Source organism: Saccopteryx leptura, chromosome X (genome assembly GCF_036850995.1).
Source record: "Saccopteryx leptura isolate mSacLep1 chromosome X, mSacLep1_pri_phased_curated, whole genome shotgun sequence".
Taxonomy (NCBI): Eukaryota; Metazoa; Chordata; class Mammalia; order Chiroptera; family Emballonuridae; genus Saccopteryx; species Saccopteryx leptura.
Window position 1 is genome coordinate 111,743,418 of NC_089516.1, and position 23,069 is coordinate 111,766,486.

A 23,069-nucleotide genomic window follows, 5' to 3' on the forward strand; every position below is an offset into this window, starting at 1 on the left:
CACAGGAAAGCAACAAAAGACAATAGAAATGTGAAATCTGCACCAAATAAAAGGAAAACCCTCCCAGTTTCTGTAGGATGATGTGGCAGCATGTGCACATGCGCAGATGATGACATAACACCGTGTATACAGCACAGCAGCCCACCGCCATGCCAGTCGAGATGTGGACGGAGGGTACAGAGGAAAGTTTAGTGTGTTCTGTGGCTCGCTAAGTTCAAATCCGTGACCAAAGTGCAATGTGAATATCTGCGCATTTATAATGAAGCATCACCACATAGGAATAACATTACTTGGTGGGATAAGCAGTTGAAGGAAACCGGCAGTTTGGTGGAGAAACCCCGTTCTGGTAGGCCATCAGTCAGTGACGAGTCCGTAGAGGCTATACGGGATAGCCACCTAAGGAGTCCTAAAAAATCTGTGTGTGAGCCCACATCGAACTGCCCTGAATAGGTATGAAACTGGAAGAGTTCCCCTTTTATTTGGTGCAGATTTCACATTTCTATCGTCTTTTTTTAGTTTCCTGTGACCAGTCAAAAGTGCACCATGACTTTATAGACACGCTCTATGTTACTAACCAATATTATCTTAATAAATTTAAAAATAAAAAATAAATTATGGGAAAAGGGAAATATAGATAGATTGATAGATGATAGATAAATAGATGGATAGATAGATACATAAATATATAGATACATAGAGATAGATAACCTGCATAACTTAGACAGATGTTGACATTTTATTCTAGCCAACAGCTGGAGAACACCTCAGCTATGGTGGCCCTGTCCCACAGAATGTTCCTTCGTGACTACTGAGCTGTCTTTCCCCTGAGAGTACAGTTCAGATCCTGATCTTATCCACCCCTCACTTCAACACTGATCTTCTCTCAGAAAAAGGCCTTGAAGCATGGTTTTTATTTCCTCTCACAGGGACGGATCTTAGATTACAGAAGCAAGTTTTGAATTCCAGGAACCTGTGATTTGGGTACTGCTCTTGTTAATTGGCAATAGAGAGACACAAAACAGGCCAGAAATGGCTGTGGAACACTTCCATGCCAGGCAGCGTCCTAGGTTCCCCCGTGTACTGATGTGTTGAAGCGTCCAGAGAACCTGAGGAGATGCGTACATCCTGGGAGACACAGTGTAGGGGGTTGAGAACTATAAGCCCGGAGTCAGCCAGCCTGTGTTCCAGACACCGAACCATGAACGAATGTCTTAAACTCTCTGTGCCTTCCGTTTCACTGGAAAATGGAAGTGATAGCAGTACCCGCTTTATTTATGAGTGTCAAATGTGTTAGTGTCTGTACAGTGGCTAACACAGGACCCGGCACTTGGCAGTACTAGTTATGTGTTAGCTATCTTAAAGCTTATTTATTTATTCTCAAAGAGATCAAGCAAACTTACCTTTCTCGACATCTCAGACACCTACAGGATGCTGCACACAGTTAAAGGGCCGGTTCATCCTAGGGCTTTAGTGTGTCCTTTTGCTGATAGAGTCCCCGTGGGACTGGCAGGGGGCAGAAGATGCCTAGTAGCAGCAGGACTAATAACCCTGGCCTCCCTTTTAGATGGGAGAGGACGTTTTCATTGCAGAGCCCATGGCTTCCAGCCCTCCTGCAATTGTCACGTACTCAGGACCATTCACAATGGCCTGGTCAAGACAATCCAACGTGATGTTCAATTAATGGGCATATACTATTGATATTTTACATTATGACTGGATTCGGAAGAGAGGAGGATGAAAGAAAAGGAGAAAGAACAAAGGGCAGAGAGATAGAAGAGTATGAAGACTCCTCCTGAGGGTGAATACCTGACATGTTAGCAAACTGCTCACCTTGAGATAGGCAAGCTGCTCATCTTTGACCTGGGCGACATGGGAAGATATTCCTGACTTCTGAAATACTAATGAGCTCTTAATGGTTTAGAACAGAGCATTCCACACCTGAACATAGTGTGCATCATTTTGTCCTCACTTTGACGTTTATTCTGGAAGTTGCATTAATATCCACATACTGGACCTTCTTGGGAGGAGGGCACAACCTCCAGCACCCCCACTTCATATTCACTCCACTCCAGATGAGTTTGGGGCATTATTTTTGCCCAGTCAGATATAACAATAGAATTGATCCTGGAATAAAAGAGTTAAAATTAAAATGAGGTAAATGTTTTCTTTCATTTTCTTTGAATTTTGAAAAAAATTTTAATTTATCGTGTTCACATGATTTCAAGTGTCCCACTTAATGAATTTTATTCAATTGAATTTAAAAACATGCATCTGTGAGAGGTGATAAAATGTTCCCCAGTCAACTTTGTATTCCACAGGGTATGGAAAGCCCTGACTCACTTCTGCAAAGCCAGGCATCACAGCACACTGAAGGATTATTCTTCCCAGCACGCCATGAGGCAAATTCCTATTTCTAATAGAGAATGAAAGAATTACATAACTGGCCGAAAGGTAGAGAATACACACATACAAATGCTTAGAAAGGCAAATATGCTTCCCTGAGGTACCGTGTGAGTTGAGAAGGCAATAGATAATCATATTTCTGAATGTAGTTTTATGCAGTAAAACATTTTTGAAATTTCCTGTTCAAACAATAGGAACAGTAACAATGAATCTTAGGAAATTTAAATGAAAATCTGGCAAAGTTTTTACCCACCTCTGGCTTCTGAGATTTACATTTGTTTGTACCTGTGATTCCTCTAATTAAAATTTGGTAGAGAAAAATTTTGAAATATGACTATAGTTTTTCTTTACATCACTTCCAGAATCAGAAAAAAGTAAACACATTATTTTATATGTTTATTTATGTCAATGATTGTATGTAGTTGCATGTGCAGTTGAGCATAATTCCTTTAATTCATTTTTGCATTTCCACAATTTTACATTGCTTTTAGAATTGGTACATGACAAATACCTCAGTGTTCTTTTTACATATACTCCACTTTAAACACTGATACTGATAATTACATCAACAGCATTGGCTAAGTACTAGTGCTGAAAGGGGGCCCTAGCTGCTGAATTAAATTAAGAATATGCAGATTATGATCAGCTGAGTGAGGAGGCACAGGCCACCCACAAGGGGTCAGCAGAGAGTCCCCAGATGGTGGAAATAGAAACTCCAGGAACTTTTCCATTCATGGCCCCCCCTTTTTTTTGTATTTTTCTGAAGTTGGAAACAGGGGAAACAGTCAGACTCCCGCATGCTCCCGACCGGGATCCACCCGGCATGCCCACCAGGGGGCGATGCTCTGCCCATCAGAGGCCTTGCTCTGTCGCAACCAGGGCCATTCTAGCGCCTGAGGCAGAGGCCATGGAGCCAAACTCAACGCCTGGGCCATCTTTGCTCCAATGGAGCCTTGGCTGCGAGAGGGGAAGAGAGAGACAGAGAGGAAGGAGAGGGGGAGGGGTGGAGAAGCAGATGGGCGCTTCTCCTGTGTGCCCCGGCTGGGAATCGAACCCTTGGCCCATTTTCAATACACTCACAGAAAGGAAGTGTGGTCTCAAGATTTCTTACCTACTGACCCTGAAAGGGGGCTGTTTTGAGCCATAGCAAGGGCAGTTCTCTGTCCCAGGTCACCAACTCGGGAGCTAGAGAGCCAAGTAGCAAGCATCTACTACTTAAAAGGTGGTTGGTCCAAGGTCACTCATTTTTCTCAGCTTCAACTTTCTAAGTGGTTGCCCTGTCTGGGTAGCTCAGTTGGTTAGATCATCATCCCAGAGTACTGTGATGGCTGGTTCTATCCCCAGTCAGGGCATATACAGGAAGAGATCAATATGCCTCGCCCCTTCCCTTTTCTATTCATTTTAGAGAGAAGGGAGAGAGAAAGAGAGAGAGAGAGAGAGAGAAGAGAGAGAGAGAAGGGCAGAGAGGCAGGAAGTATCAACTCCCATATGTGCCACGACCAGAGAAGCCTGGGGTTTCTAACTGGTGACCTCAGCATTCCAGGTGGATAATTTATCCACTGTGCCACACTCTCCCTCCCAGTCTCCCAGTCTTCCTCTCCCTCTCCCTCTCCCTCTCCCTCTCTCTCTCCCTCTCCGTCTCCCTCTCCCTCTCCCTCTCCCTCTCCCTCTCCCTCTCCCTCTCTCTCTCCTTCTCCCTCACCCTCTCCATCTCCCTCTCCTTCTCCCTCTCTCTCTCTCTCTCTCCCTTTCCCTCTGCCTCTCTCTCTCCCTCTCTCTCTGCCCTTCTCCCTCTCTCACTAACAATGATAAATAAAATAATAAAAGTGCACCGGGAAAAAGATGGCACATAGTTCTGGTGAGAATTCCAAGTTCAGATTCTTCATCAAATGACACATCTCTCTGTGTGAGCAGGGTTGTCTTACTGTTAAAATTCCTAGGCAGCAACTGCAGAGCGCTGTGCTCTGCTCACAGTACTGTGCTCTGCTCTGTACCTCCAGGCCTGGTGGTAGACACTACCTGCATGCCCGCCTTCACTCCTCTCAGCAATCATATCAGGTACATGTTGTTCCCAGCCTCACCTTTCTACCTCTTCCCACCCGAAAACACCATGCATCTCAGCCAGGCTAAGGAGTAAAATCAGGAAAAATCAAATCTAGTTACATAATCAACAAATCTTCACAACACAAACATTCAATAAAGTGTAATGCTGCTTGTGGAGAGGGACACTTTTGAGTTTCTGAAGCTATGACCAAATCAGGAAGCAAACTATGGACCAGAACGCTAAGAAAAAGGAATCAACAGAATGGGGCAGATATTTGCAGTGATTGATAGCTAAGCACTAGTTACTTTATAATATTTTAGAAATTATTGAACTCAGGAATATCACCAAAGGTGCCAGTGTCCAAAGGGGAAGAGAATATACATCACAGGACAAGAAGCACACAGATGTCTGACCAGGTGATGGTGCAGTGGATAGAGCATCGGACAGGGATGTGGCAAACCAGGTTCGAAACCTCAAGCTCACCGGCTTGAGCGTGGGTGCATCTGGTTGGAACAAGGGCAACAGCTTGAGCTCAAGGTCGTTGGTTTGACAAGGAGTCACTCGCTCTGCTGTAGCCCCCGGTCAAGGCGCATATGAGAGAGCAATCAATGAACAACTACAGACCTGCAGCAAAGAATTGATACTTCTCATCTCTCTCCCTTGCTGTCTGTCTGTCCCTCTCTCTGTCTCTCTCTGCCTCTGTCACACACACACACAAAAAGTGCACAGAAGGAAACACTGGAAAAAGTGTAAAACTCATTATGGAACAAGAAATTGCAAGTACAACAAAAACCACTTTAAACCTATGTAAAAAACAAAAACAAATGTTGAATGAGATACACACAGTTTTTGAGGCTTTGGGCAAAATTATATGTTGCCCATGGCCATAACAATAGCGGGCATTATTGTGCTCACCTTCCTCATAATATTTCTACGTCGTGGAACTATTGTTTCCCCATTTCATAGAGAGCAGGACTGTGATTTTGATAAAGACAGGTCAGTAGTCCAGTAGCACACAGATACTATGAGAAGCAGCTGAATAAGGCTTTGCTGAAGCTGGAAACTGTGTTCTCCACCAGAACTGGGCCCTGCTCCCATGGCAACATGCTACAAGGAGAATAAAAAGGTTTACACTTTTACTTATATATTCCAGGCCTGGGATGTTATCCTACAAAAATAATTTACAGGAAAAAAGTATGTAGAAAAAGGTTCATTCATTAAAATGATTTCTGTTGAACCCTCATTTTGTGGCAGGAGAAACATATATGATCTAATGTTGGAAAGTGTGTGTGAAATAATGTTAAATGGACGAACTGGATGAAATAGACTCTGTCAGATACTGAAAGCATTTGTTCCCTGAATGAGGTCCAAAAGCTGGATTGTGTCAAAAATTTATGTGATTATATAATTTTTTGTTTTATTTTAATTTTTATTGATTAATTAATATTTAAACAAGGAAAAGGAGAGAAATATAAGAGAGAGAAACACCATTTTGTTATTCCACTTACTCAGACATTCATTGGTGAGTCTTGTATGTGCCCTGACCTGGCATTGAACTGTGATTTTGGTTTATTGGGATGATGCTCTAATCAACAGAGCTACAAGGCTGGGGCAGGAGGTGGGGGCGGAATTCTAATGAGAATGTTTCCCGTGGAAAGTATTCTACCTAACTGTTGTACTGGCTGTGCGGACTGTGCACTTTTGTATCAATCGCCTATACAGGCCAACTTTGCAGGCCTGGCTCATTGCTGGCCCCTTATCCTTTGGGCATGCTCTTTAGTTCCCGAGAGAACAGCCCCAGCACGTCACACTGCTTCCACAGCAAGCCGACTCAGAGTCCATCTCCCTGTGTTCTATTCGGGCCATGTTCCAGGAGCAGTCTGTTTCTTTCATTTTTGTATTCTGCCTTTGCGTTTATGATAAACGCAGGACGCATCATGAATGAGCAGCCTGTGTATCTTGAAGGGGAAGTGAGTAGAATGCAGAGCACACCAGCAGTGACGGGGCCAGTGGAGCCTGGGCAACGGCTGCGGAACTCCAGGGCAGCCCAGACGGAGGGGTCACTTCCTCAAGTCACTAGATTGACCCTTTCTCTGCAGCAATGAAATCCTCTGTGGGTTAGTGGCTTCAGGAACATCTGGCTCCCTTTGCCCCTGTTCTTGACACTCTGTGACCCTGCAGCACCAGATGCATGGCTAACGCCCAGCACACCCAGGCAGGACTCTAGTGGGGGGTGAGGAATCAGTGAGAACAGATGCAGGACAATGTCCTCTAGCCTGTGTTCATTTAAACTTGCAGCCCTTCTCCTATTATAGCCATAATTGTTGAGAGATAGAAAGACAGAAGAACAAAAGCTTGTTATCACTGACTTGTTTTCAAAGGACTACCTGAGTAAGCACTGTAAAAATCAATTATTATTTAAATTTGTTAAGATTGTCCTCCCTAATACTTTTAGTTCATACAGACTTGTGATTCTTGGTACCCAACTCAGCACTGGCTTTGCCTTTCTTGGTCCCACTGAAGCTGGGCAGTTATTATTCTCTGATGACATATAGCTCACCATTTTATTTTTAAAAAGTTTTAAATTAAGCCACTTAATGTATGGAAAGCTATTCATACTTTCTCAAATTGGAATTTCAGATTGGAAAAATCCTCTCATAAATAGACGACTGTTTCTTGGTTTACCTCACCAGAAATAATTCCAGAGCTGTGTCTGCCTACAGGTAGAATTGTGTCTAGAACTTGCGGAATTTTGAAAATGAGAAATGGTCAGGATGTTGCCTGAGCAGGTGGTGGCACAGTGGATAGAGCGTCAACCTGGGATACCAAAGACCCAGGTTTGAAATCACAAAGTTGCCAGCTTGAGCGTGGGTTCATCTGAATTGAGTGTGGGCTCATCAGCCTGACCACAATGTTGCTGACTTGAGCGTGGGATCATAGACATGACTCCATAATCACTGCCTTGAACCCAAGGTCGCTGGCTTGAGCAAGTGCTAAGTAGCTTGGTTGGAGCACTTCAGTCAAGGCATGTATGAAAAGCAATCAATAAACAACTAAAGTGCTGCAAGTACAAGTTGATGCTTCTATTAGTTCCTGTGGGTCAGACTTTCTCTGTCACTGAAAAAAAAAGTGAGAGAGAAAAATGCTGAAGATGAAATGAACAGATGTGATCATTCTGGAACATATTCTAGCTAAAAAGTGTGAGTGTGTGTGTGTGTGTGTGTGTGTGAGTGTGTGAGTGTTTGTGAGTGTGTGTGTGTGTGAGTGTGTGTGTGTGAGTGTGTGAGTGTTTGTGAGTGTGTGTGAGTGTGTGTGTGTGAGTGTGTGTGTGTGTGAGTGTGTGAGTGTTTGTGAGTGTGTGTGAGTGTATGTGTGTGAGTGTGTGTGTGAGTGTGTGTGAGTGTGTGAGTGTGTGTGTGTGTGAGTGTGTGTGAGTGTGTGTGTGAGTGTGTGTGTGTGAGCGTGTGTGTGTGAGTGTGTGTGAGTGTGTGAGTGTTTGTGAGTGTGTGTGAGTGTATGTGTATGAGTGTGTGTGTGAGTGTGTGTGAGTGTGTGTGAGTGTGTGTGTGTGAGTGTGTGTGTGTGTGTGTGAGTGTGTGTGTGTGTGAGTGTGTGTGTGTGTGTGTGTGTTAGAACGAGACAGGGAACAGACAATAAAGCAGAGCCCAGCTCATGACGTGGATGAAGAACTGGAATGCTCTGCTGCCCACCAGGCCCTTATGATGCTGGCCAACTATGCTAGGGACTGATGGTGACTGTGGCCATCAACCCACACCCCAAAGCACACCCTGAGGCTCCTGGTGTCACAGATTCCAGATAAAATCGAACAATTCTCAATTCACACCTATGTGCGAAACGGGAGAAAAGGGACAGGAGTAGTAGACATAGAGCTTAGTACGATACAGCCCTCTCTCTCCCCTTGCACTGCTCAACTCCAAGTGCCTGGCACTCTTTATTTGCATCTTAGGGTATAACTGATACGCAAAGACAAATGAGTCATTTACTCTGCCTTTGCGGTAAGTAGACAGTTTACATGGGGAACTCTGGCATTTAGGTCACTCAGGCCCGTTTCTGTTTTTATTTTTTCTTTCAATATGAAACAACTGGACTCTGAAGGCAGGTCTGTGAAAGTGCACGAAGCACCCACACAGTGCCTTCATATACAATACATGCAACACAACAGTCAAAGCAACCGTGCCAATACACCAGAAACTCAAAAATGGGCAGTAAAAACTCCGCATTCAAACCTGCAGAAATTCCCAACACATTTAGGCTGTGCTTTCCTCATGCGTTTTAAATTGCAGGACGTCTGGATTCTGATAAAACTGTGTTTACAGATGGCTTACATATTCACCCAGGGGAGAGATTACCTTCTCTTTGAAAAAGTACAACTAAATACACAGGTAACATTTCTTTTTTATTGCACTGTGTACACCTTTCATTTTATATACGGCCAAAAATTCTAAGTGTAAACTTATGTATGAATGAATCTAATACAAAAGGACACAAAGCAGGAAATGGGAATCCATTTAAATACTGTGCTTAGCAGGGAACTCGGCCCTGGTCGGTTGGTTCAGTAGTAGAGGGACACACTGTGTGCGGAAGTCCCGAGATCGGTTCTTGGCCAGTACACACAGGAGAAGCATCCACCTGCTTTTCCTTCCTTCCCCCTCTCCTTTCTCTCTCTCTCTCTCTTCCCCTCCTGCAGCCAAGGCTTCATTGCAGTAATATTGGCCGGGGCACTGAGAATGTCTCCGTAGCCTCTGCCTCAGGCACTTGAGTGGTTTGGTTGTAACCAGAGCAACGCCCCGGACAGGCAGAGTATCGCCCTCTAGTGGGCCTCCCCGGTAGGTCTCGGTCAGGAGCATGCTAGAGTCTGTCCGTCTGCCTTCCAGTCTCACTTCAAAGAAATACAAAAAAAAAGAAGGGTATTCAAAAAATCTCTCATCAGAATCCAATAGCATACTCTGTTTAGATTTATCCAGAAAATTTGCATGGGGAAAAGTGAATCGAGAATCAAACAGAATATGCAGGAACTAATTTAACACCTGCAATATTTCTCTCTGATTCCAGTTGAAGTTGAGGTTTTCTTGTGACTGGGCGGGCCTATGAAACTTGTGTAACCTGCTGTACATTTTCTTCTGATTAAAATGAGGTAAAAGAACCTGGATATTTCTTGAGGTGTTGGAACAGAAGAAGGGGGGGAGAGGATGGAATCAGAGAAGGTAAAGGGGTTGGTGAGATTATATATACATAACACAGAGATACAGATAACAGGACAGCAAGTCCCAGAGGGAAGTGGGGAGGGAGTTAGGGGAGGGTTAGAAAGGGGGTATAGAAGGGACACAGGGGTGCGGGTGATGGAATTATACTCAGTGAGACACTTGAATCCATGTAAACACAATAAATTCAAAATAATGAAATTTTTTAAGAAAGTGAAAAAAAAAATGGTGGACTGGGTGAGAAGAACTCACATTTTGAAAGGCACTCCCTGTCTTAACTTTCCCTTCTTTCTTGTGAGTATTTCAATCCTAGAGAAAACACTTAAGGAGAACACCTGAGTTAAAAGGAGGGCAGGAGAGAGAAACAGACAGCTCTGCCGCTTGACCTTTGATGGTCCTGTAGGTGTTAAGGGCGCATTTCTATGTGAATCTCGTTCTGTCTTTCCTTTCCCTGTATCTTGTTCTATAAAGCCCACCTCCCGCTGGCTACCTCCCCATCCAGCTTTACACCCAGATCCTCACATCACTCCCCCACAGATGCTGTGTGCACAGCACTGACACGCCTTTCTCCTGGGGGTATGCACAACTTCCTTTCCACCTCAGATGTCAGAATATCCTTTGATTTAATTCTTTTTCTACAATGTTCAAAGGACCTGGACAGACACTTTTCCTTGTTCTCTACCTTGTCTCCAGTCCCCACCCCACCCCAAACCAGGAAAATCATGGTCCCCGTCCACAGTTCTCATAGGGACCCAGTTCAGTCTGGGAGCAGAGCTTTGGAGGGAGTCAGGTGTACCAATATGCTCCGGGGCCTGAACACCGCATTTTAAATCTTGTGAATTCCTTGTCTGTGTAACACAAAAGAAGGTGCTTCCAGAAAGTCTTTTGTGTTCTTCCTGGGATAGGAAGGTGTCCAAGCCATCACCACCCTTTCCTAAAAAGTTAACTCATAGCACGTGCAGAGCAGGCTGCAGTTCCTGAGCTGTGCGGCCAGGTGGCAGGCTTGGCTTTGCAAGTAGACGGAGGAAAGCATGCCTGTTGTGGTGGAATCGCACTCAGCCCTTGGTGAGGTGAACACAAGCTGCGTCGCTCTGATGTTTGCTGTGCCAGGGGGACCACCGGGATACTGAATGCCTGGGGCGGGGGTGCCCTGGCTTAGTGCTGAGTCTGAGTGACAACACCTGAGTTAACAGACCTTGGGAAGACAGAGTTATGCACAGCTGGGAGGTGGGAGGTGTTGAACAGGTGAAGCTGGGTGTGCACTGCCCATGCGCAGGCATCCTGGGCCCGTGGAGGGTGTGGCCACCCGGAGGCTGGCCTTCTCTGGAACAAAGTCTGCGTGCTCCCTCCTGCAGGACAACCCTCTGCCCTGGGCATGTGTTGCCTTGTGGTTGCCTTCTTTACCTCAGGTGTGCCCCAGGAGAAAACAGGTACTTTTTTTGCAAGAACAGCATTTTATGATCACTGTAGTTCTCTGTCACTGTCACCCTTTTACTACCTGGGCCCTCCTCATTTGTCTCCCTTGACAATGAAGATGAAATAATGTGGGAGTTCCCCCAAAATAAGTATGAGTCTTCTACGAAGAGGTGGCTGAGGCAAGCTTTCCTTCCCATTGGAACTCCCTCCTGCCTGAGCCTGATCAGAGGAGGGAGCATAAGGCAAGTCTTGAACAAAAAATAAGAGCGCACCCAGAACTATTAGACTCTTATACTGCGCTGAGTCTCCTGACTCCTCACAAGACTGACCTTACACATTCTCGGCCAAAATAAACATTTGCAGGGACAGCCTAGCTAAGGTCAATGTATTTGTCAGTGACCAATTTTTTAAGCTATTTTATAAATAAAATTTATTTCCTCATAGTAGCTTAATTAATTTCTGATGTATGCTATGGCAATATTTGAGCCGTACATTGAGAGAAATTCTCTTTGGAGCATTAGTCAATTTGGAGGACTAATGTTAGAGGACATCTTTCCTTGCAAACCATAGGCTAAGGGTAAATTATTATAGACAGTGATGATTTGGGTATTTCTTATGTCCCATGCCACCCCTGGCCTTAATACATCTGGCACCTGAAGGGGTAGAGACATGTTGTAAAAAGTGGTGTGCGTGAGGAAAAAACCATCCACATTCCAGAAGTATGACCACCTTTTCTTCCTCTCAGGCAGCCTGGGCATGAAGAGAGGATGTTCTCTGCTAGTGTGTGTCAGACTGGCTGTGAGGGTTAACTGGGGTATTTGTGTTGAGTATTCCCTCCCTTTCGGCCTCAGGTATGGAAGGTTGAATGTGGCCGTTTCCGTCGTGGCCAGGTCAGAGAAGGGATCAGGCCTGGGTCAGACAGGTCCTACAGTTTATTTGAACAGGCCCTGTAGTTCTGGGGGTAACAAAAGCATTGAGAAACCTAATATTTCAAAGAGAAGGAAAGTGATCAACACTAAAAAATAAAGTTTGGTTTGAAAATGTTCTGGTGAGAATGACAATGAGCACACGAGAGAATGTCCTTGAATTTCGTCTACTCCCAAAACGTGGGTGTCTCTGGGTACTAATAACATCTTCCTTTCTTCAGAAACCTACATTTACTCACACACCACTTTGGGGACATCAGACACCCACACATGAGAGAGGTCAGAAGGAGAAAGGAACAGAATTAAGGGAACACCACGGGAAAGAGTGTAAGTTTTCCCAAGAAAACGGAGCCTCCCTTCAGGAACTAGAAGCTCTGTGAAACCAATCCTTGATGTACTCTCATCAGAGAGGAGATTCTGATGTCACCAGGCCCCTTCTCTTTGGTCATTGCTATCCCTTCACAGTTTAATTGTGGTGTTCACAATTAACAACTTTTAAACTAAAACTCCATTTATGGAGTCTCATGTTATTAATAATTACTCAAAGAGAGAAGTCACCTTGCCATAAAGCCCTGTGAGTAGCCTTCTAGGAAGATACCCTGTGAGTCCAGGTTTTACCTTGAATTTCTCAACATGAATGGAGGAGCTCACCCCTGTCCGGAATCACACTGTTCCCTCACTCCCAAATGACTCCACTAATCTTGAACACATCTGTGGTCTTAAAGGGGCCAGGTAAGATAGAAGATGGGGTGATGGAGGAAGGGAAGGCGGAGAATATCTGGGTCAGTGTAAACTCGCCTTTGATACTTAGGACATTTTTTTGATGTGTGGGGACTACTGATGGTATTTTAAGGATGTCATCTCTTGAATAGAGGTCTCTTTGTCATTCTGTTTAAATGGCCTTTTCTTACCAATTTCTGTACATACACTATTCATCCCATATAGCATGGAATAACAAATTGAGAAGTTACCTCTTTATTGATAACACAAGTACAGAGGAGGTCAGGGTGGCCTGGGTGGCCTGTGGGGTCAGCGGCAGCATGATAAGCGATCTGCAATCCGCCTCTCGAACCAGGATGGTGTCTAGGGCTTCTCCACCATCTTAAAGTATGTGTGGTCCAGGATGGCAGCTGGTACCTTTCTCAGCATCAGTAATCTCTCATTTCTCCATTCCTTGACCCTACGATTGTGAAACCAAATCTACAATGAGGGGGAAAAGGAGATCATTTCAGTATATCGCACAGTTAGTGTCGTCATAGAAAAAAAAATCACAACAAGAAATATTATATGCCATTGAACCTTAAAACTGCCTCAGAAGCTGTTCATTTATTGCTGAAATCCATCAGGAAAGTAAGTAAACTCTAACCCACTCCCTACATGTTACCCTTTGAGAGCGTCAGTTAAGTGTCAAGTTCTGAAATACGCTTATCATTTCCAGTTTAATATTCTAATGGTTTTTGCCAGGTTCTGGGTGCATATCTGGCTGGAGTTGCATCATTGCTTGGTACCAAGGTGAAAAAAAGCCTGTCCCCTGAGAACTGTCTATTAGCTCTTAAGCCAGCTTCTGACTCTCCTCACTGAAGACAGTCTCACCTCATCTGTGGGAAAATTTGAGCATGATAAACAGTGGGCCTTATTTAAAGTCATACTAAGGGTAAAGCCTCCGTATTGAACAATCTTATCTTACATGTGATGTAAATAATTAATAGGAAGAAACATGTTGGCTTTTTAGGAAACAGTTTCCTTCAAGGATGTCTAAGGGCTCATTAGTCTTCTAAAATCTGTTGAGAGGTAAAATGGTGCTCTAGCAAGAAAACCTAGTTAGGAGACCCCAGGGAATTTCTGGCTTGTCTGCTGGGGCATGAAAATTGCTAATACTTCCATATTTTGCCTTGATATTTTAGCCTCTATTGTTAAGCAATGTTGAATCCAACTCAACCCCCAAGTGATTAAAACTCTCAGAAATTCTTTAGTCACACAAATGTTTAAGGGAAAGAGGCACAGCATTATAACTGTTGTCAACTCTTCATGCTCCACCTGCCTCACCCTGCAAGCCTTCCTAGGTACAGGACAAGGTCAGCTCGCCTCTATCTGGCCAGTTCCAGGACCCTGGACCAGAGCATCAGCTGTTAAGTGCAGCAGCTTATCCTAGACATTCTTACTCAACTAGGAGATCCAATCCCATCCCTATTCTAAGGCAAAATGTGGAACAGGCAATTTAAAAAGATAATTAACTACAAGGGTAAGGGATCATAAAATTTTTTCTCCCTGAATATCTGCCAGCTATTTCTGCAAACAAGCAAAAATGTTAGACTTCACTAACTTCTCTGTGTCCTGGTTAATGGGGTTTGCATTTTATTTAAATCCTTATGGAAGTTTCTAAAGTGTGAATGTTAAGGGACAAAAAGGGCCTTCTCTCACTGCCTGAGGCAATATTTTCCCTTTTTAATCTCAGAATTTGGGTTTTGTGGTGCAAGAATATGTCACCTAAAATGGACACTGTAATAAAGTAATTTTGATCAGTTGCAAGTGTACCCATGGTCAAATCAGCATAAACATAACCAAAACACAAATCATGCAATAACTGAGGTATGTGCTCATACTACTTTCTTATTTCCAATGCTGGGTTCATGAAACAAGGCTTGCTAGATTGGCTGTTATCAAGACACATAATTACAAGTGTTGTAGAGGCTGTGGAAAGAGAGGAATCCTAGTTCACTTCTGGTAGGAATGCAAACTGGTACTGCCATTATGGAAGAAAGTACGGTTGCTCCTCAAGAACTTAAGACTAGAACTACCGTATGATCTAGCAATCCCTCTACTGGGTATTTATCCCCAAAGTGCAAATACATTGGTACATAAAGACACATGCACCCCCATGTTCATTGCAGCATTATTCACAGTGGCCAAGACATGGAAAAAACCAAAGTGTCCTTCAATAGAGGATTGGATAAAGAAGATGTGGTACGTATATTCAATGGAATACTACTCAGCCATAGAAATGATGACATATTGCCATTTACAACAACATGGATGGATCTTGAGAACATTATACTGAGTGAAATAAGTAAATTAGAAAAAGCTAAGAACTGTGTGATTTCACACATAAGTGAGATATAAAATTGAGACTCATGGGCATAGGTATAGTTAAGTGGTTGCTATGGGGAGGAGGCGGGGGAAGACAGTAGAGGACAAATATATGGTGACAGAAAATGATTTGACTTTGGGTGAACACAATACAATCAATAGCCTAAATGCTATAGAAATATTTACCTGAAAACTGTGTACTCTTATTAATCAATATTTCCCCATTGATGTTGGTAAAATTGGACAGCTACCTGCAAAAAAATGAAACTAGACCACCAACTTACGCCATTCACAAAAATAAACTCAAAATGGATAAAAGACTTAAATGTAAGCCATAAAATCATAAGCATCTTAGAAGAAAACATAGGCAGTAAGCTCTCTGACATCTTTCGCAGCAATATATTTGCTGATTTATTCCACGGGCAAGTGAAATAAAAGACAGGATAAACAAATGGGACTATATCAAAGTAAAAAGCTTTTGCACAGCTAAAGACAATAATAACATAATAAAAAGACAAACTACACAATGGGAGAACATATTTGACAATGCATCTGATAAGGGGTTAATAACCAAGATTTATAAAGAACTTGTAAAACTCAATATCAGGAAGACAAACAATCCAATCAAAAAATGGGTGAAAGAAATGAATAGACACTTCTCCAAAGAGGACACACAGATGGCCAATAGGCATATGAAAAAATGCTCAACATCACTAATCATTAGAGAAATGCAAATTAAAACCACAATAAGATATCACCTCACACCAGTCAGAATTGTACTCATCAACAAAACAACACAGAATAAGTGCTGGCGAGGATGTGGAGAAAAGGGAACCCTCCTGCACTGCTGGTGGGAATGGAGACTGGTGCAGCCACTGTGGAAAACAGTATGGAGATTCCTCAAAAAATTAAAAATCGAACTGCCTTTTGACCGAGCTATACCACTGTTAGGAATATACCCCAAGAACACCATAGCACTGTTTGAAAAGAAGAAATGCACCCCCGCGTTTATGGCAGCATTGTTCACAATAGCGAAGATCTGGAAACAACCCAAGTGTCCGTCAGAGGACGAGTGGATTAAAAAGCTTTGGTACATATACACTATGGAATACTACTCAGCCATAAGAAATGATGACATCGGATCATTTACAACAACATGGATGGGCCTTGATAACATTTTACTGAGCGAAATAAGTAAATCAGAAAAAACTAAGAACTATATGATTCCATACATAGGTGGGACATAAAGATGAGACTCAGAGACATGGACAAGAGTGTGGGGGTTACAGGGTGGGGGAGGAGAGGGAGGGGGTTGGGGGAGGGTTGGAGCACAAAGAAAACCAGTTAGAAGGTGACTGGAAGACAATTGGACTTTGGGCGATGGGAATGCAGCATAATCAACTGTCAAAATATCCTAGAGATGTTTTCTCTGAACATATGTACCCTGATTTATCAATGTCACCCCATTAAAATTAATTAAAAAAATATTTCCCCATTGAATTTAATTTCTAAAAAAATTTGCTTTGAACAGATACTGTGTGGCCTCAATTATATGTTAAATCTAAATTTAAAGAAAACAACCAAACAAAAAAACAACCTCCGCAAATAAAAGCAAACTCATGGAAAAAGGTCTGATTTGTGGTTATTAGAGTGGTGAATTGGGTGAGGGAAGTTGGAGGAAGGAGGTCAAAAGTTACAAAGCTCCAGTCACTGTATGTTAAATAAGTCATTGAGATTATGTACAACATGATGACAACAGCTGACACTGCTCAGTGGTTTAATGTGAAAGCGTTCAGAGAGTAAATCCTAAAAGTTCTCATCACATACAAAAGCACAAACAATATTTAATCATTCCCCCCTTTTTTCGTTTGTATCTATGTGTCATGATAGGCATTAAGTAAATCTATTTTGTCAGTCATTTCATTATATAGACAAGTCAAATTACCATGCTGTACTTACACATATTCAGTGCTCTATGTCAATTATATCTCAACCAAACTGAAAAAAATTTTCTTCATGGAATTCATGCGGTAGAGTTTGAAAATCAAGGACATTTTATTTGTTTCTATGGCTCCTTTTCCCTTTAGAACCCCATTGAGACAGTGCTATGCAAAACCATGGAGGGGGTAAGCAATTCCCCAGAACTGAAGGGTTTCTTCTCCTGTGAGCTGGCTGGTCCAGCAGGCAGAAAGCAGAGCCCTGGTCCTCCCAAGCCCTGGCCGGCCCTGACTGCTCCCTGCCCTGAGCACTCAGTGGGCTGCCTGGTCGGGCTCGTTTTCGGTCAGCCCACACCACATCTGCAGCCAGACCCCATCACTGCACTCACACGCACGCTCTGCGGCAAAGCTAATGAGTCCATCCTGGGTTTCCTTTCTTTTTTTATTCTACATTTCTTCCCAATTATTCTTTGATACAATTTAGAAAAATCTATGGTCTCAAAAAATCACCTCTTGAGCCATTCAACCCGTAAGATAGTCATCACTGACAGAGCAAATGGAAAATTACTTTAAATTACCACTCGTGAGAATCAGGCCTGTGCTGAGAGCCACCTCCCACTAGCAACAAGTTCCACACAACTCATCTATTCACTAAAAAAAAAAAAAAATAGATCTTTTAGGTATTAGAAATTCTGCAAGGGAATGTTCACTAATGCAGTCGGCAGTTTCTAAAATTTGACTGAGTGCGGTATCCGCAATGCACATGTTCGACTCCATGCCAATCTCCTAGCATTTCCACCTTTCTTAGGTTGGTAGAACTCTGCTTGAAATGGTTTTAGTTTATTTTGTTTTTTATACGTATTTCAAATGTCGCAACTCTTTGTTTCATCTCCACCATAATGCACAACCTAGTAACTTAACCAAGTTTGCAGACTAACATATCTGATTATTCCAGAAAATTAAAATTTAGGGGTGCCACTCCCTATACCATTTTACTAAACACTTGAAAAAACAGTAGGAGAAACAGGCACTCAGACTAGGGGACTACTCCCACAATTAGTCTCACTTTAACTAAACTGACATTAGTTGCTCATCTGCTTTGTTCTAATGTGTGAATTATTTCCTCCCCTAATTCCTAAATATTTATACCTTCACTTTTTATGCACTGAGTTCATGGTTGTTTTTAAGTAATTTAGTATAATTGAACTCCTTGGTTCATTCATATGAGTAATTTTCACTTCACACTTACCCCAATGTGACCTGACACAGAAACTAAAGAGTTATCTCAAGGATACCAGTCTTAGGAGTTGAACTCTACATGCGTATGTAATATAATATATAAGTATATGTTGGTAGTGCTTATGTAGAGTTATACGCAGGGAGGGGCATAAGAGTAAACACAGTGTTTATTCTTGTATTATTATTTATTAATATTTTATTACTGTCCATACAAACAATGGTAAACCTTCTTCTGCCCCACCATGTATATATCTTTTTGTATGAAGAGTAGTATATTATAGTAATACTTTTTCCAAATAGATATCATGTTCCCTCTGATAGTGGGCAATTTTCTAAAATTAGAGTTTATTTAACCTTTAACTTTGATTCCAAACTCGTTTTCCAATGACAGGAAAAGCAATAAAAACACGATAACTTGAGAATATCCTAGACAAAGATGTGTAAGTCCTGAAGCAGGTTTGAGAGTGGCCACCCCGCCAGTGGCTTTACTCCGGTTACTGACCTCCACTCTGGCTTCAGGCACATTCATGTGACTCGCAATGTCCTCTCTGAGAGAAAAGCACAAATGTTCACAATGCAGACATGTGGATGGAAATTAAACATAAGAGGTTATCTCATTCTTACTTAAAGTATTTTTAGTGAAATGTCAGTGATTTATTTCATTAACCAATTTCTGTAGTAGGAGAACTCACACCATTTCAGGTTATACACTGAAATTCAATTGACAAAGCATTTAGAAAAAGCCGAGTCTCCTGGAAGCACAGCCACCAAGGACACATGAAATTCTGACTCCCTGTTCCTTTCATTGCTACCAACTACGAAACGACTAAAAACATCTAACAGGAAATATCTCTGCCAACTTTCAACTATTATTGTTACCCTTGGTATGGATTAAATCAGATCCATAATCTATCTATCTATCTATCTATCTATCTATCTATCTATCTATCTATCTATCTATGTATCTATCTATCTATGTATCTATCTATCTATGTATCTATCTATCTCTCTATGTATCTATCTATCTATCTATCATCTATCTATCTATCTATCATCTATCTATCTATCTATCTATCATCTATCTATCTATCATCTATCTATCTATCTATCATCTATCATCTATCATCTATCTATCATCTATCTATCTATCTATCTATCTATCTATCTATGTATCTATCATCTATCTATCTATCATCTATCTATCATCTATCCATCTATCTATCTATCTATCTATCTATCTATCATCTATCTATCATCTATCTATCTATCTATCTATCTATCTATCTATCTATCTATCTATCTATGATGCACAGCTAGAAGTACATACCTAGTAGATGCTAAAGAGTGACATGAACTCTGGTGTTCAAACTTGAATTTCCTTATTTAGAGTGTGGGGCTTACGGGGTGGGGGGAGGAGAGGGGAGGGGTTGGGGAGGGGAGGGGCACAAAGAAAACCAGATAGAAGGTGACAGAAGACGGACTTTGGGTGATGGGAATGCAGCATAATCAAATGTTAAAATAACCTAGAGATGTTTTCTCTGAACATATGTACCCTGATTTATCAATGTCACCCCATTAAAATTAATTACAAAAAGAATAAAAAAACATTTTAATCACCAACCCCCCCCCCACTCATTCTGTAACATCTAGTTTAAGGTTTGCTTTAGAGAGAGATCCTCCCATGAGCAAAGTTTAAGGGAATGCATAGAAAAAACACTCTTCAGGGCAAATAATTTTCAAATAAAGAGTTTAAAATGTTTAAATCAATAACAAAATAATCTATAAGAAAAAGACCACAAACATTTTATATTACGATCCAGTTCTAATAGAATAACAGCCGTAGGCTCTGACCATGTAGCTCAGCTGGTTAGAATGTCACCTGGATACGCCAGGGTTGTGGGTCTGATCCCTGGCCTGAGCAAAATGAGAATCAAATCAAAGAATGCTTAAATAAGTGGAACAACAAATCAATGTTTTTCTGTCTCTCTCTCTCTCTCCATTCCCTAAAATCCATATATAAAATTTAAAAATATAATAAAATAACAAGCCCCTGCTTGTTTCCCAGTTTCAATGATTTAAAAACTACACGACATTATTTACTTTAAGTCCCAAAAGGCATAGCACCCCCAATGCAAGTACAGGAGAACCGCTGTCCCTCACCCACAGCGACCAGTCCCCCAGGTGGCCTGTAGTTCAGGAGGGAACTGGAGGGCCCTGTGAGAGCGCTCCAAAGCCGCCCTGGCGCACCGCCACGTGCTCGCTGGAAAGGGCGACAGAGTCTGGCCATCAGCTTACCTCAACAACCGGCAGGGATAGCCGGTGAGTTGGAAAATGTGCTCCAGCTCCTGCACCTGCTCCTCGGTGAAGCTGGCCACACGGGCCTCCTGCATGCTGTCGGCCGCCGGTGGACACTGGACGTCGGCCCGGAGGGGCTGTTCCTCCTGCTCCAGCTCTGCTGTTTCTCGGCCACTCTCGCTGCTGGTCTCGTAGCTTTCGTCGTCCAGGAAGTCCCAGTCGCCTAGCTCACTTTCGCTGCCTTCATTTGCTTCTTCTTCAGCTCCACTCTCTGCTCGCAGCTCATATTCCTCATATTCGTCCCTTTCTTCTTCTACTTCCTCTCCGAAAACCTCGGCCCCCTCAGGCTCCAAATCTGTAGAGAGAAACCCAAAGACACAGATCAGGTCACCCCATGGCCCAGCCCGTGGGAAGGAGGAGGTGAGCTGCTGCTTTCGAGGGGCGTGCGGTCTGCTCGCCTCTCCCAGAAAACCTTGCATTCTTGGAGGCGGCTGAAGCTCGCATCACGAAAAACACGAACCATGCAGGTCTTCCTCATTCTCGTCCACTTCCAACCTGAGGTTGGCAGCGCCATCCCAGTTGCACTGGTCTGGAAGCTTCATGTCCTGAGTGTTGTCTGTGAGACTGTGGCCTGGGTCCTTCAAGGCTCTCCGGGAGTCTAGCGCGGGAAGAGTATATGAGCGGGTGTTGGGGGTGGGGTGGGTGTGCGGAGGTGCGCATGCGGCAGGGCTTGGACTGCAAATAGGAGGGGGCACTTGCAAGAAGGGCTGTGGTAGGGCGCATGCGTGAGAACGCATGTTGGGCCTTCAAGTTGCAACTTCGTTGACTGCTCCTCTCTGGGAGAGCCTTCTGAGGGGAAGCGACCGTGCTGCATTGTGCAAACCTATTGGTGGAGGTAAGAGCCACACTCAGACTAGCTGTGGAGACCTGGGAGAAAAGTTTACAAAATATCATTTAGCCCAACCCCCCACTCACAGTAGTAAATACTAAGCAAGGAGTAGTGATCAAACTAATATATAACTAGGTAAGAGGTTACTTGCTGGATTTTTTGCAATGAAGCTAAGGTCAGATTTCACCACACTTCCTAGGTCTGCAGGAGAAGAGCCGGAGTTGGCTTTTCTGAGCATGCAGGTGCTCTGATGCACTATGCAAAAAGGAAAACCATAACAGTAACAACAACCTCCACCACATGAGTGAAATCATATGGTACTTGTGTTTCTCTGATCGGTTTATATCCTTTAGCATATTAATCCTGAGGTCCATCCATGCATTCACAGAGGTTAAGATTTTCTTTTTTATGGCCAAGTAGTATTCCATTGTGTAAATGTACCACTGAATTTTTGTCCACTCTACTGACTGGAACTTGGGCGGCTTCCACATCTTGCCTACTGTAAACTAACTAACAGAATGGAAACAGACTCATAAATAGAGAACACACAAACAGCTGTCAGTGGAAGAGAGGTTGAGGGATGGGTGAAAAAGAAAAAGGGATTAAACAAAAGAAAAAACTCATAGTCACGGACAATGGCATGGTGATTACCAAAGGGAAAAGGGGGTGTGGCAGATGAATGATAATAGAGACTTGACTTAATGTGGTGAACACAGAGCACAATATACAGGTGTGTAATATAGTATTGTATGCCTGAAACCTACATATTTCTATTAAACTATATCACCCCACCCTCCAAAAACAAAACAAACAAAACAGCAAGTGCACTGACTGAGAAAGTTTACTGCTTATAGACTTTTAGTAATGAGTTCATTTGCAGTTGAAGGAGTAGTAACCTACAGTGTTCAGAACACACAAGAATGTCCAAAGTGCAAGAGGCTCCTGGTTCTTACTGTGCGTCAGGCCTCTGCTGCTGTGTCTGTGCTTCTATTCTCTCTTCACAATATCACTCCTCTCCGTGCTGGGCGGGTGCTGTGGGCCCAGCTGAGCTTCTCCCTCTCCTGCAGCTGCCAGCTTCCCTTTTCCTCTCCATCCCCCCTCTCCTAGAAATATCTTCCTAACCTTTTACTTAGGAATTAATACATTTTATCTATTGTCAAAGTAGTAGAGTCAGGATAGATTTGAGGACAGTAAGAGTCTGTCTTCAGGGAGTGCTTTGCAGATGCGGAAAGATGTATTCATAACCTAATATTACCACTATGCTCTAACAACGAGCCCTAAACTCGGCAATGTACATCACCTAGCTTGTTTTTTACCTGCACAACCACCTTTGTCATCAACCCTGTTTCATATCGAAGATTAAAGTAATTTCATGTGCCTGTAAAAGTATCATGGACCCCTGACATCTCATGCACTGTGCCTAATGGGTAAGTGCCCCTCCCTCATGTTCCCAGAGATTGGGTAAGAAAATGGCTAAGAAAAGTTTGGTTGACCACTTCGATTTCTAAAAGATGGTCAATGAGGACAATTCAACTGCCTCAGTGTGACTTTGACCAAGATGTTTCCTCCTCAGTCTGGCACTTTCTGGAGCCAAACTACTGACATCAGTAG

General features: G+C 42.9%; 1 protein-coding gene across 1 annotated transcript; it reads right to left on the minus strand.

Moving 5' to 3' along the window:
* Positions 1-1,560: 1,560 nt before the first annotated feature.
* Positions 1,561-21,171, minus strand: LOC136386460 (rhox homeobox family member 2-like). The gene is made up of 4 exons (XM_066357872.1): positions 21,090-21,171; positions 20,570-20,924; positions 2,010-2,124; positions 1,561-1,647 (listed from the first exon to the last, which is right to left on the minus strand). The coding sequence occupies exons 1-4, from the start codon at positions 21,169-21,171 to the stop codon at positions 1,561-1,563; spliced, it is 639 nt and encodes a 212-aa protein (XP_066213969.1).
* Positions 21,172-23,069: the final 1,898 nt, after the last annotated feature.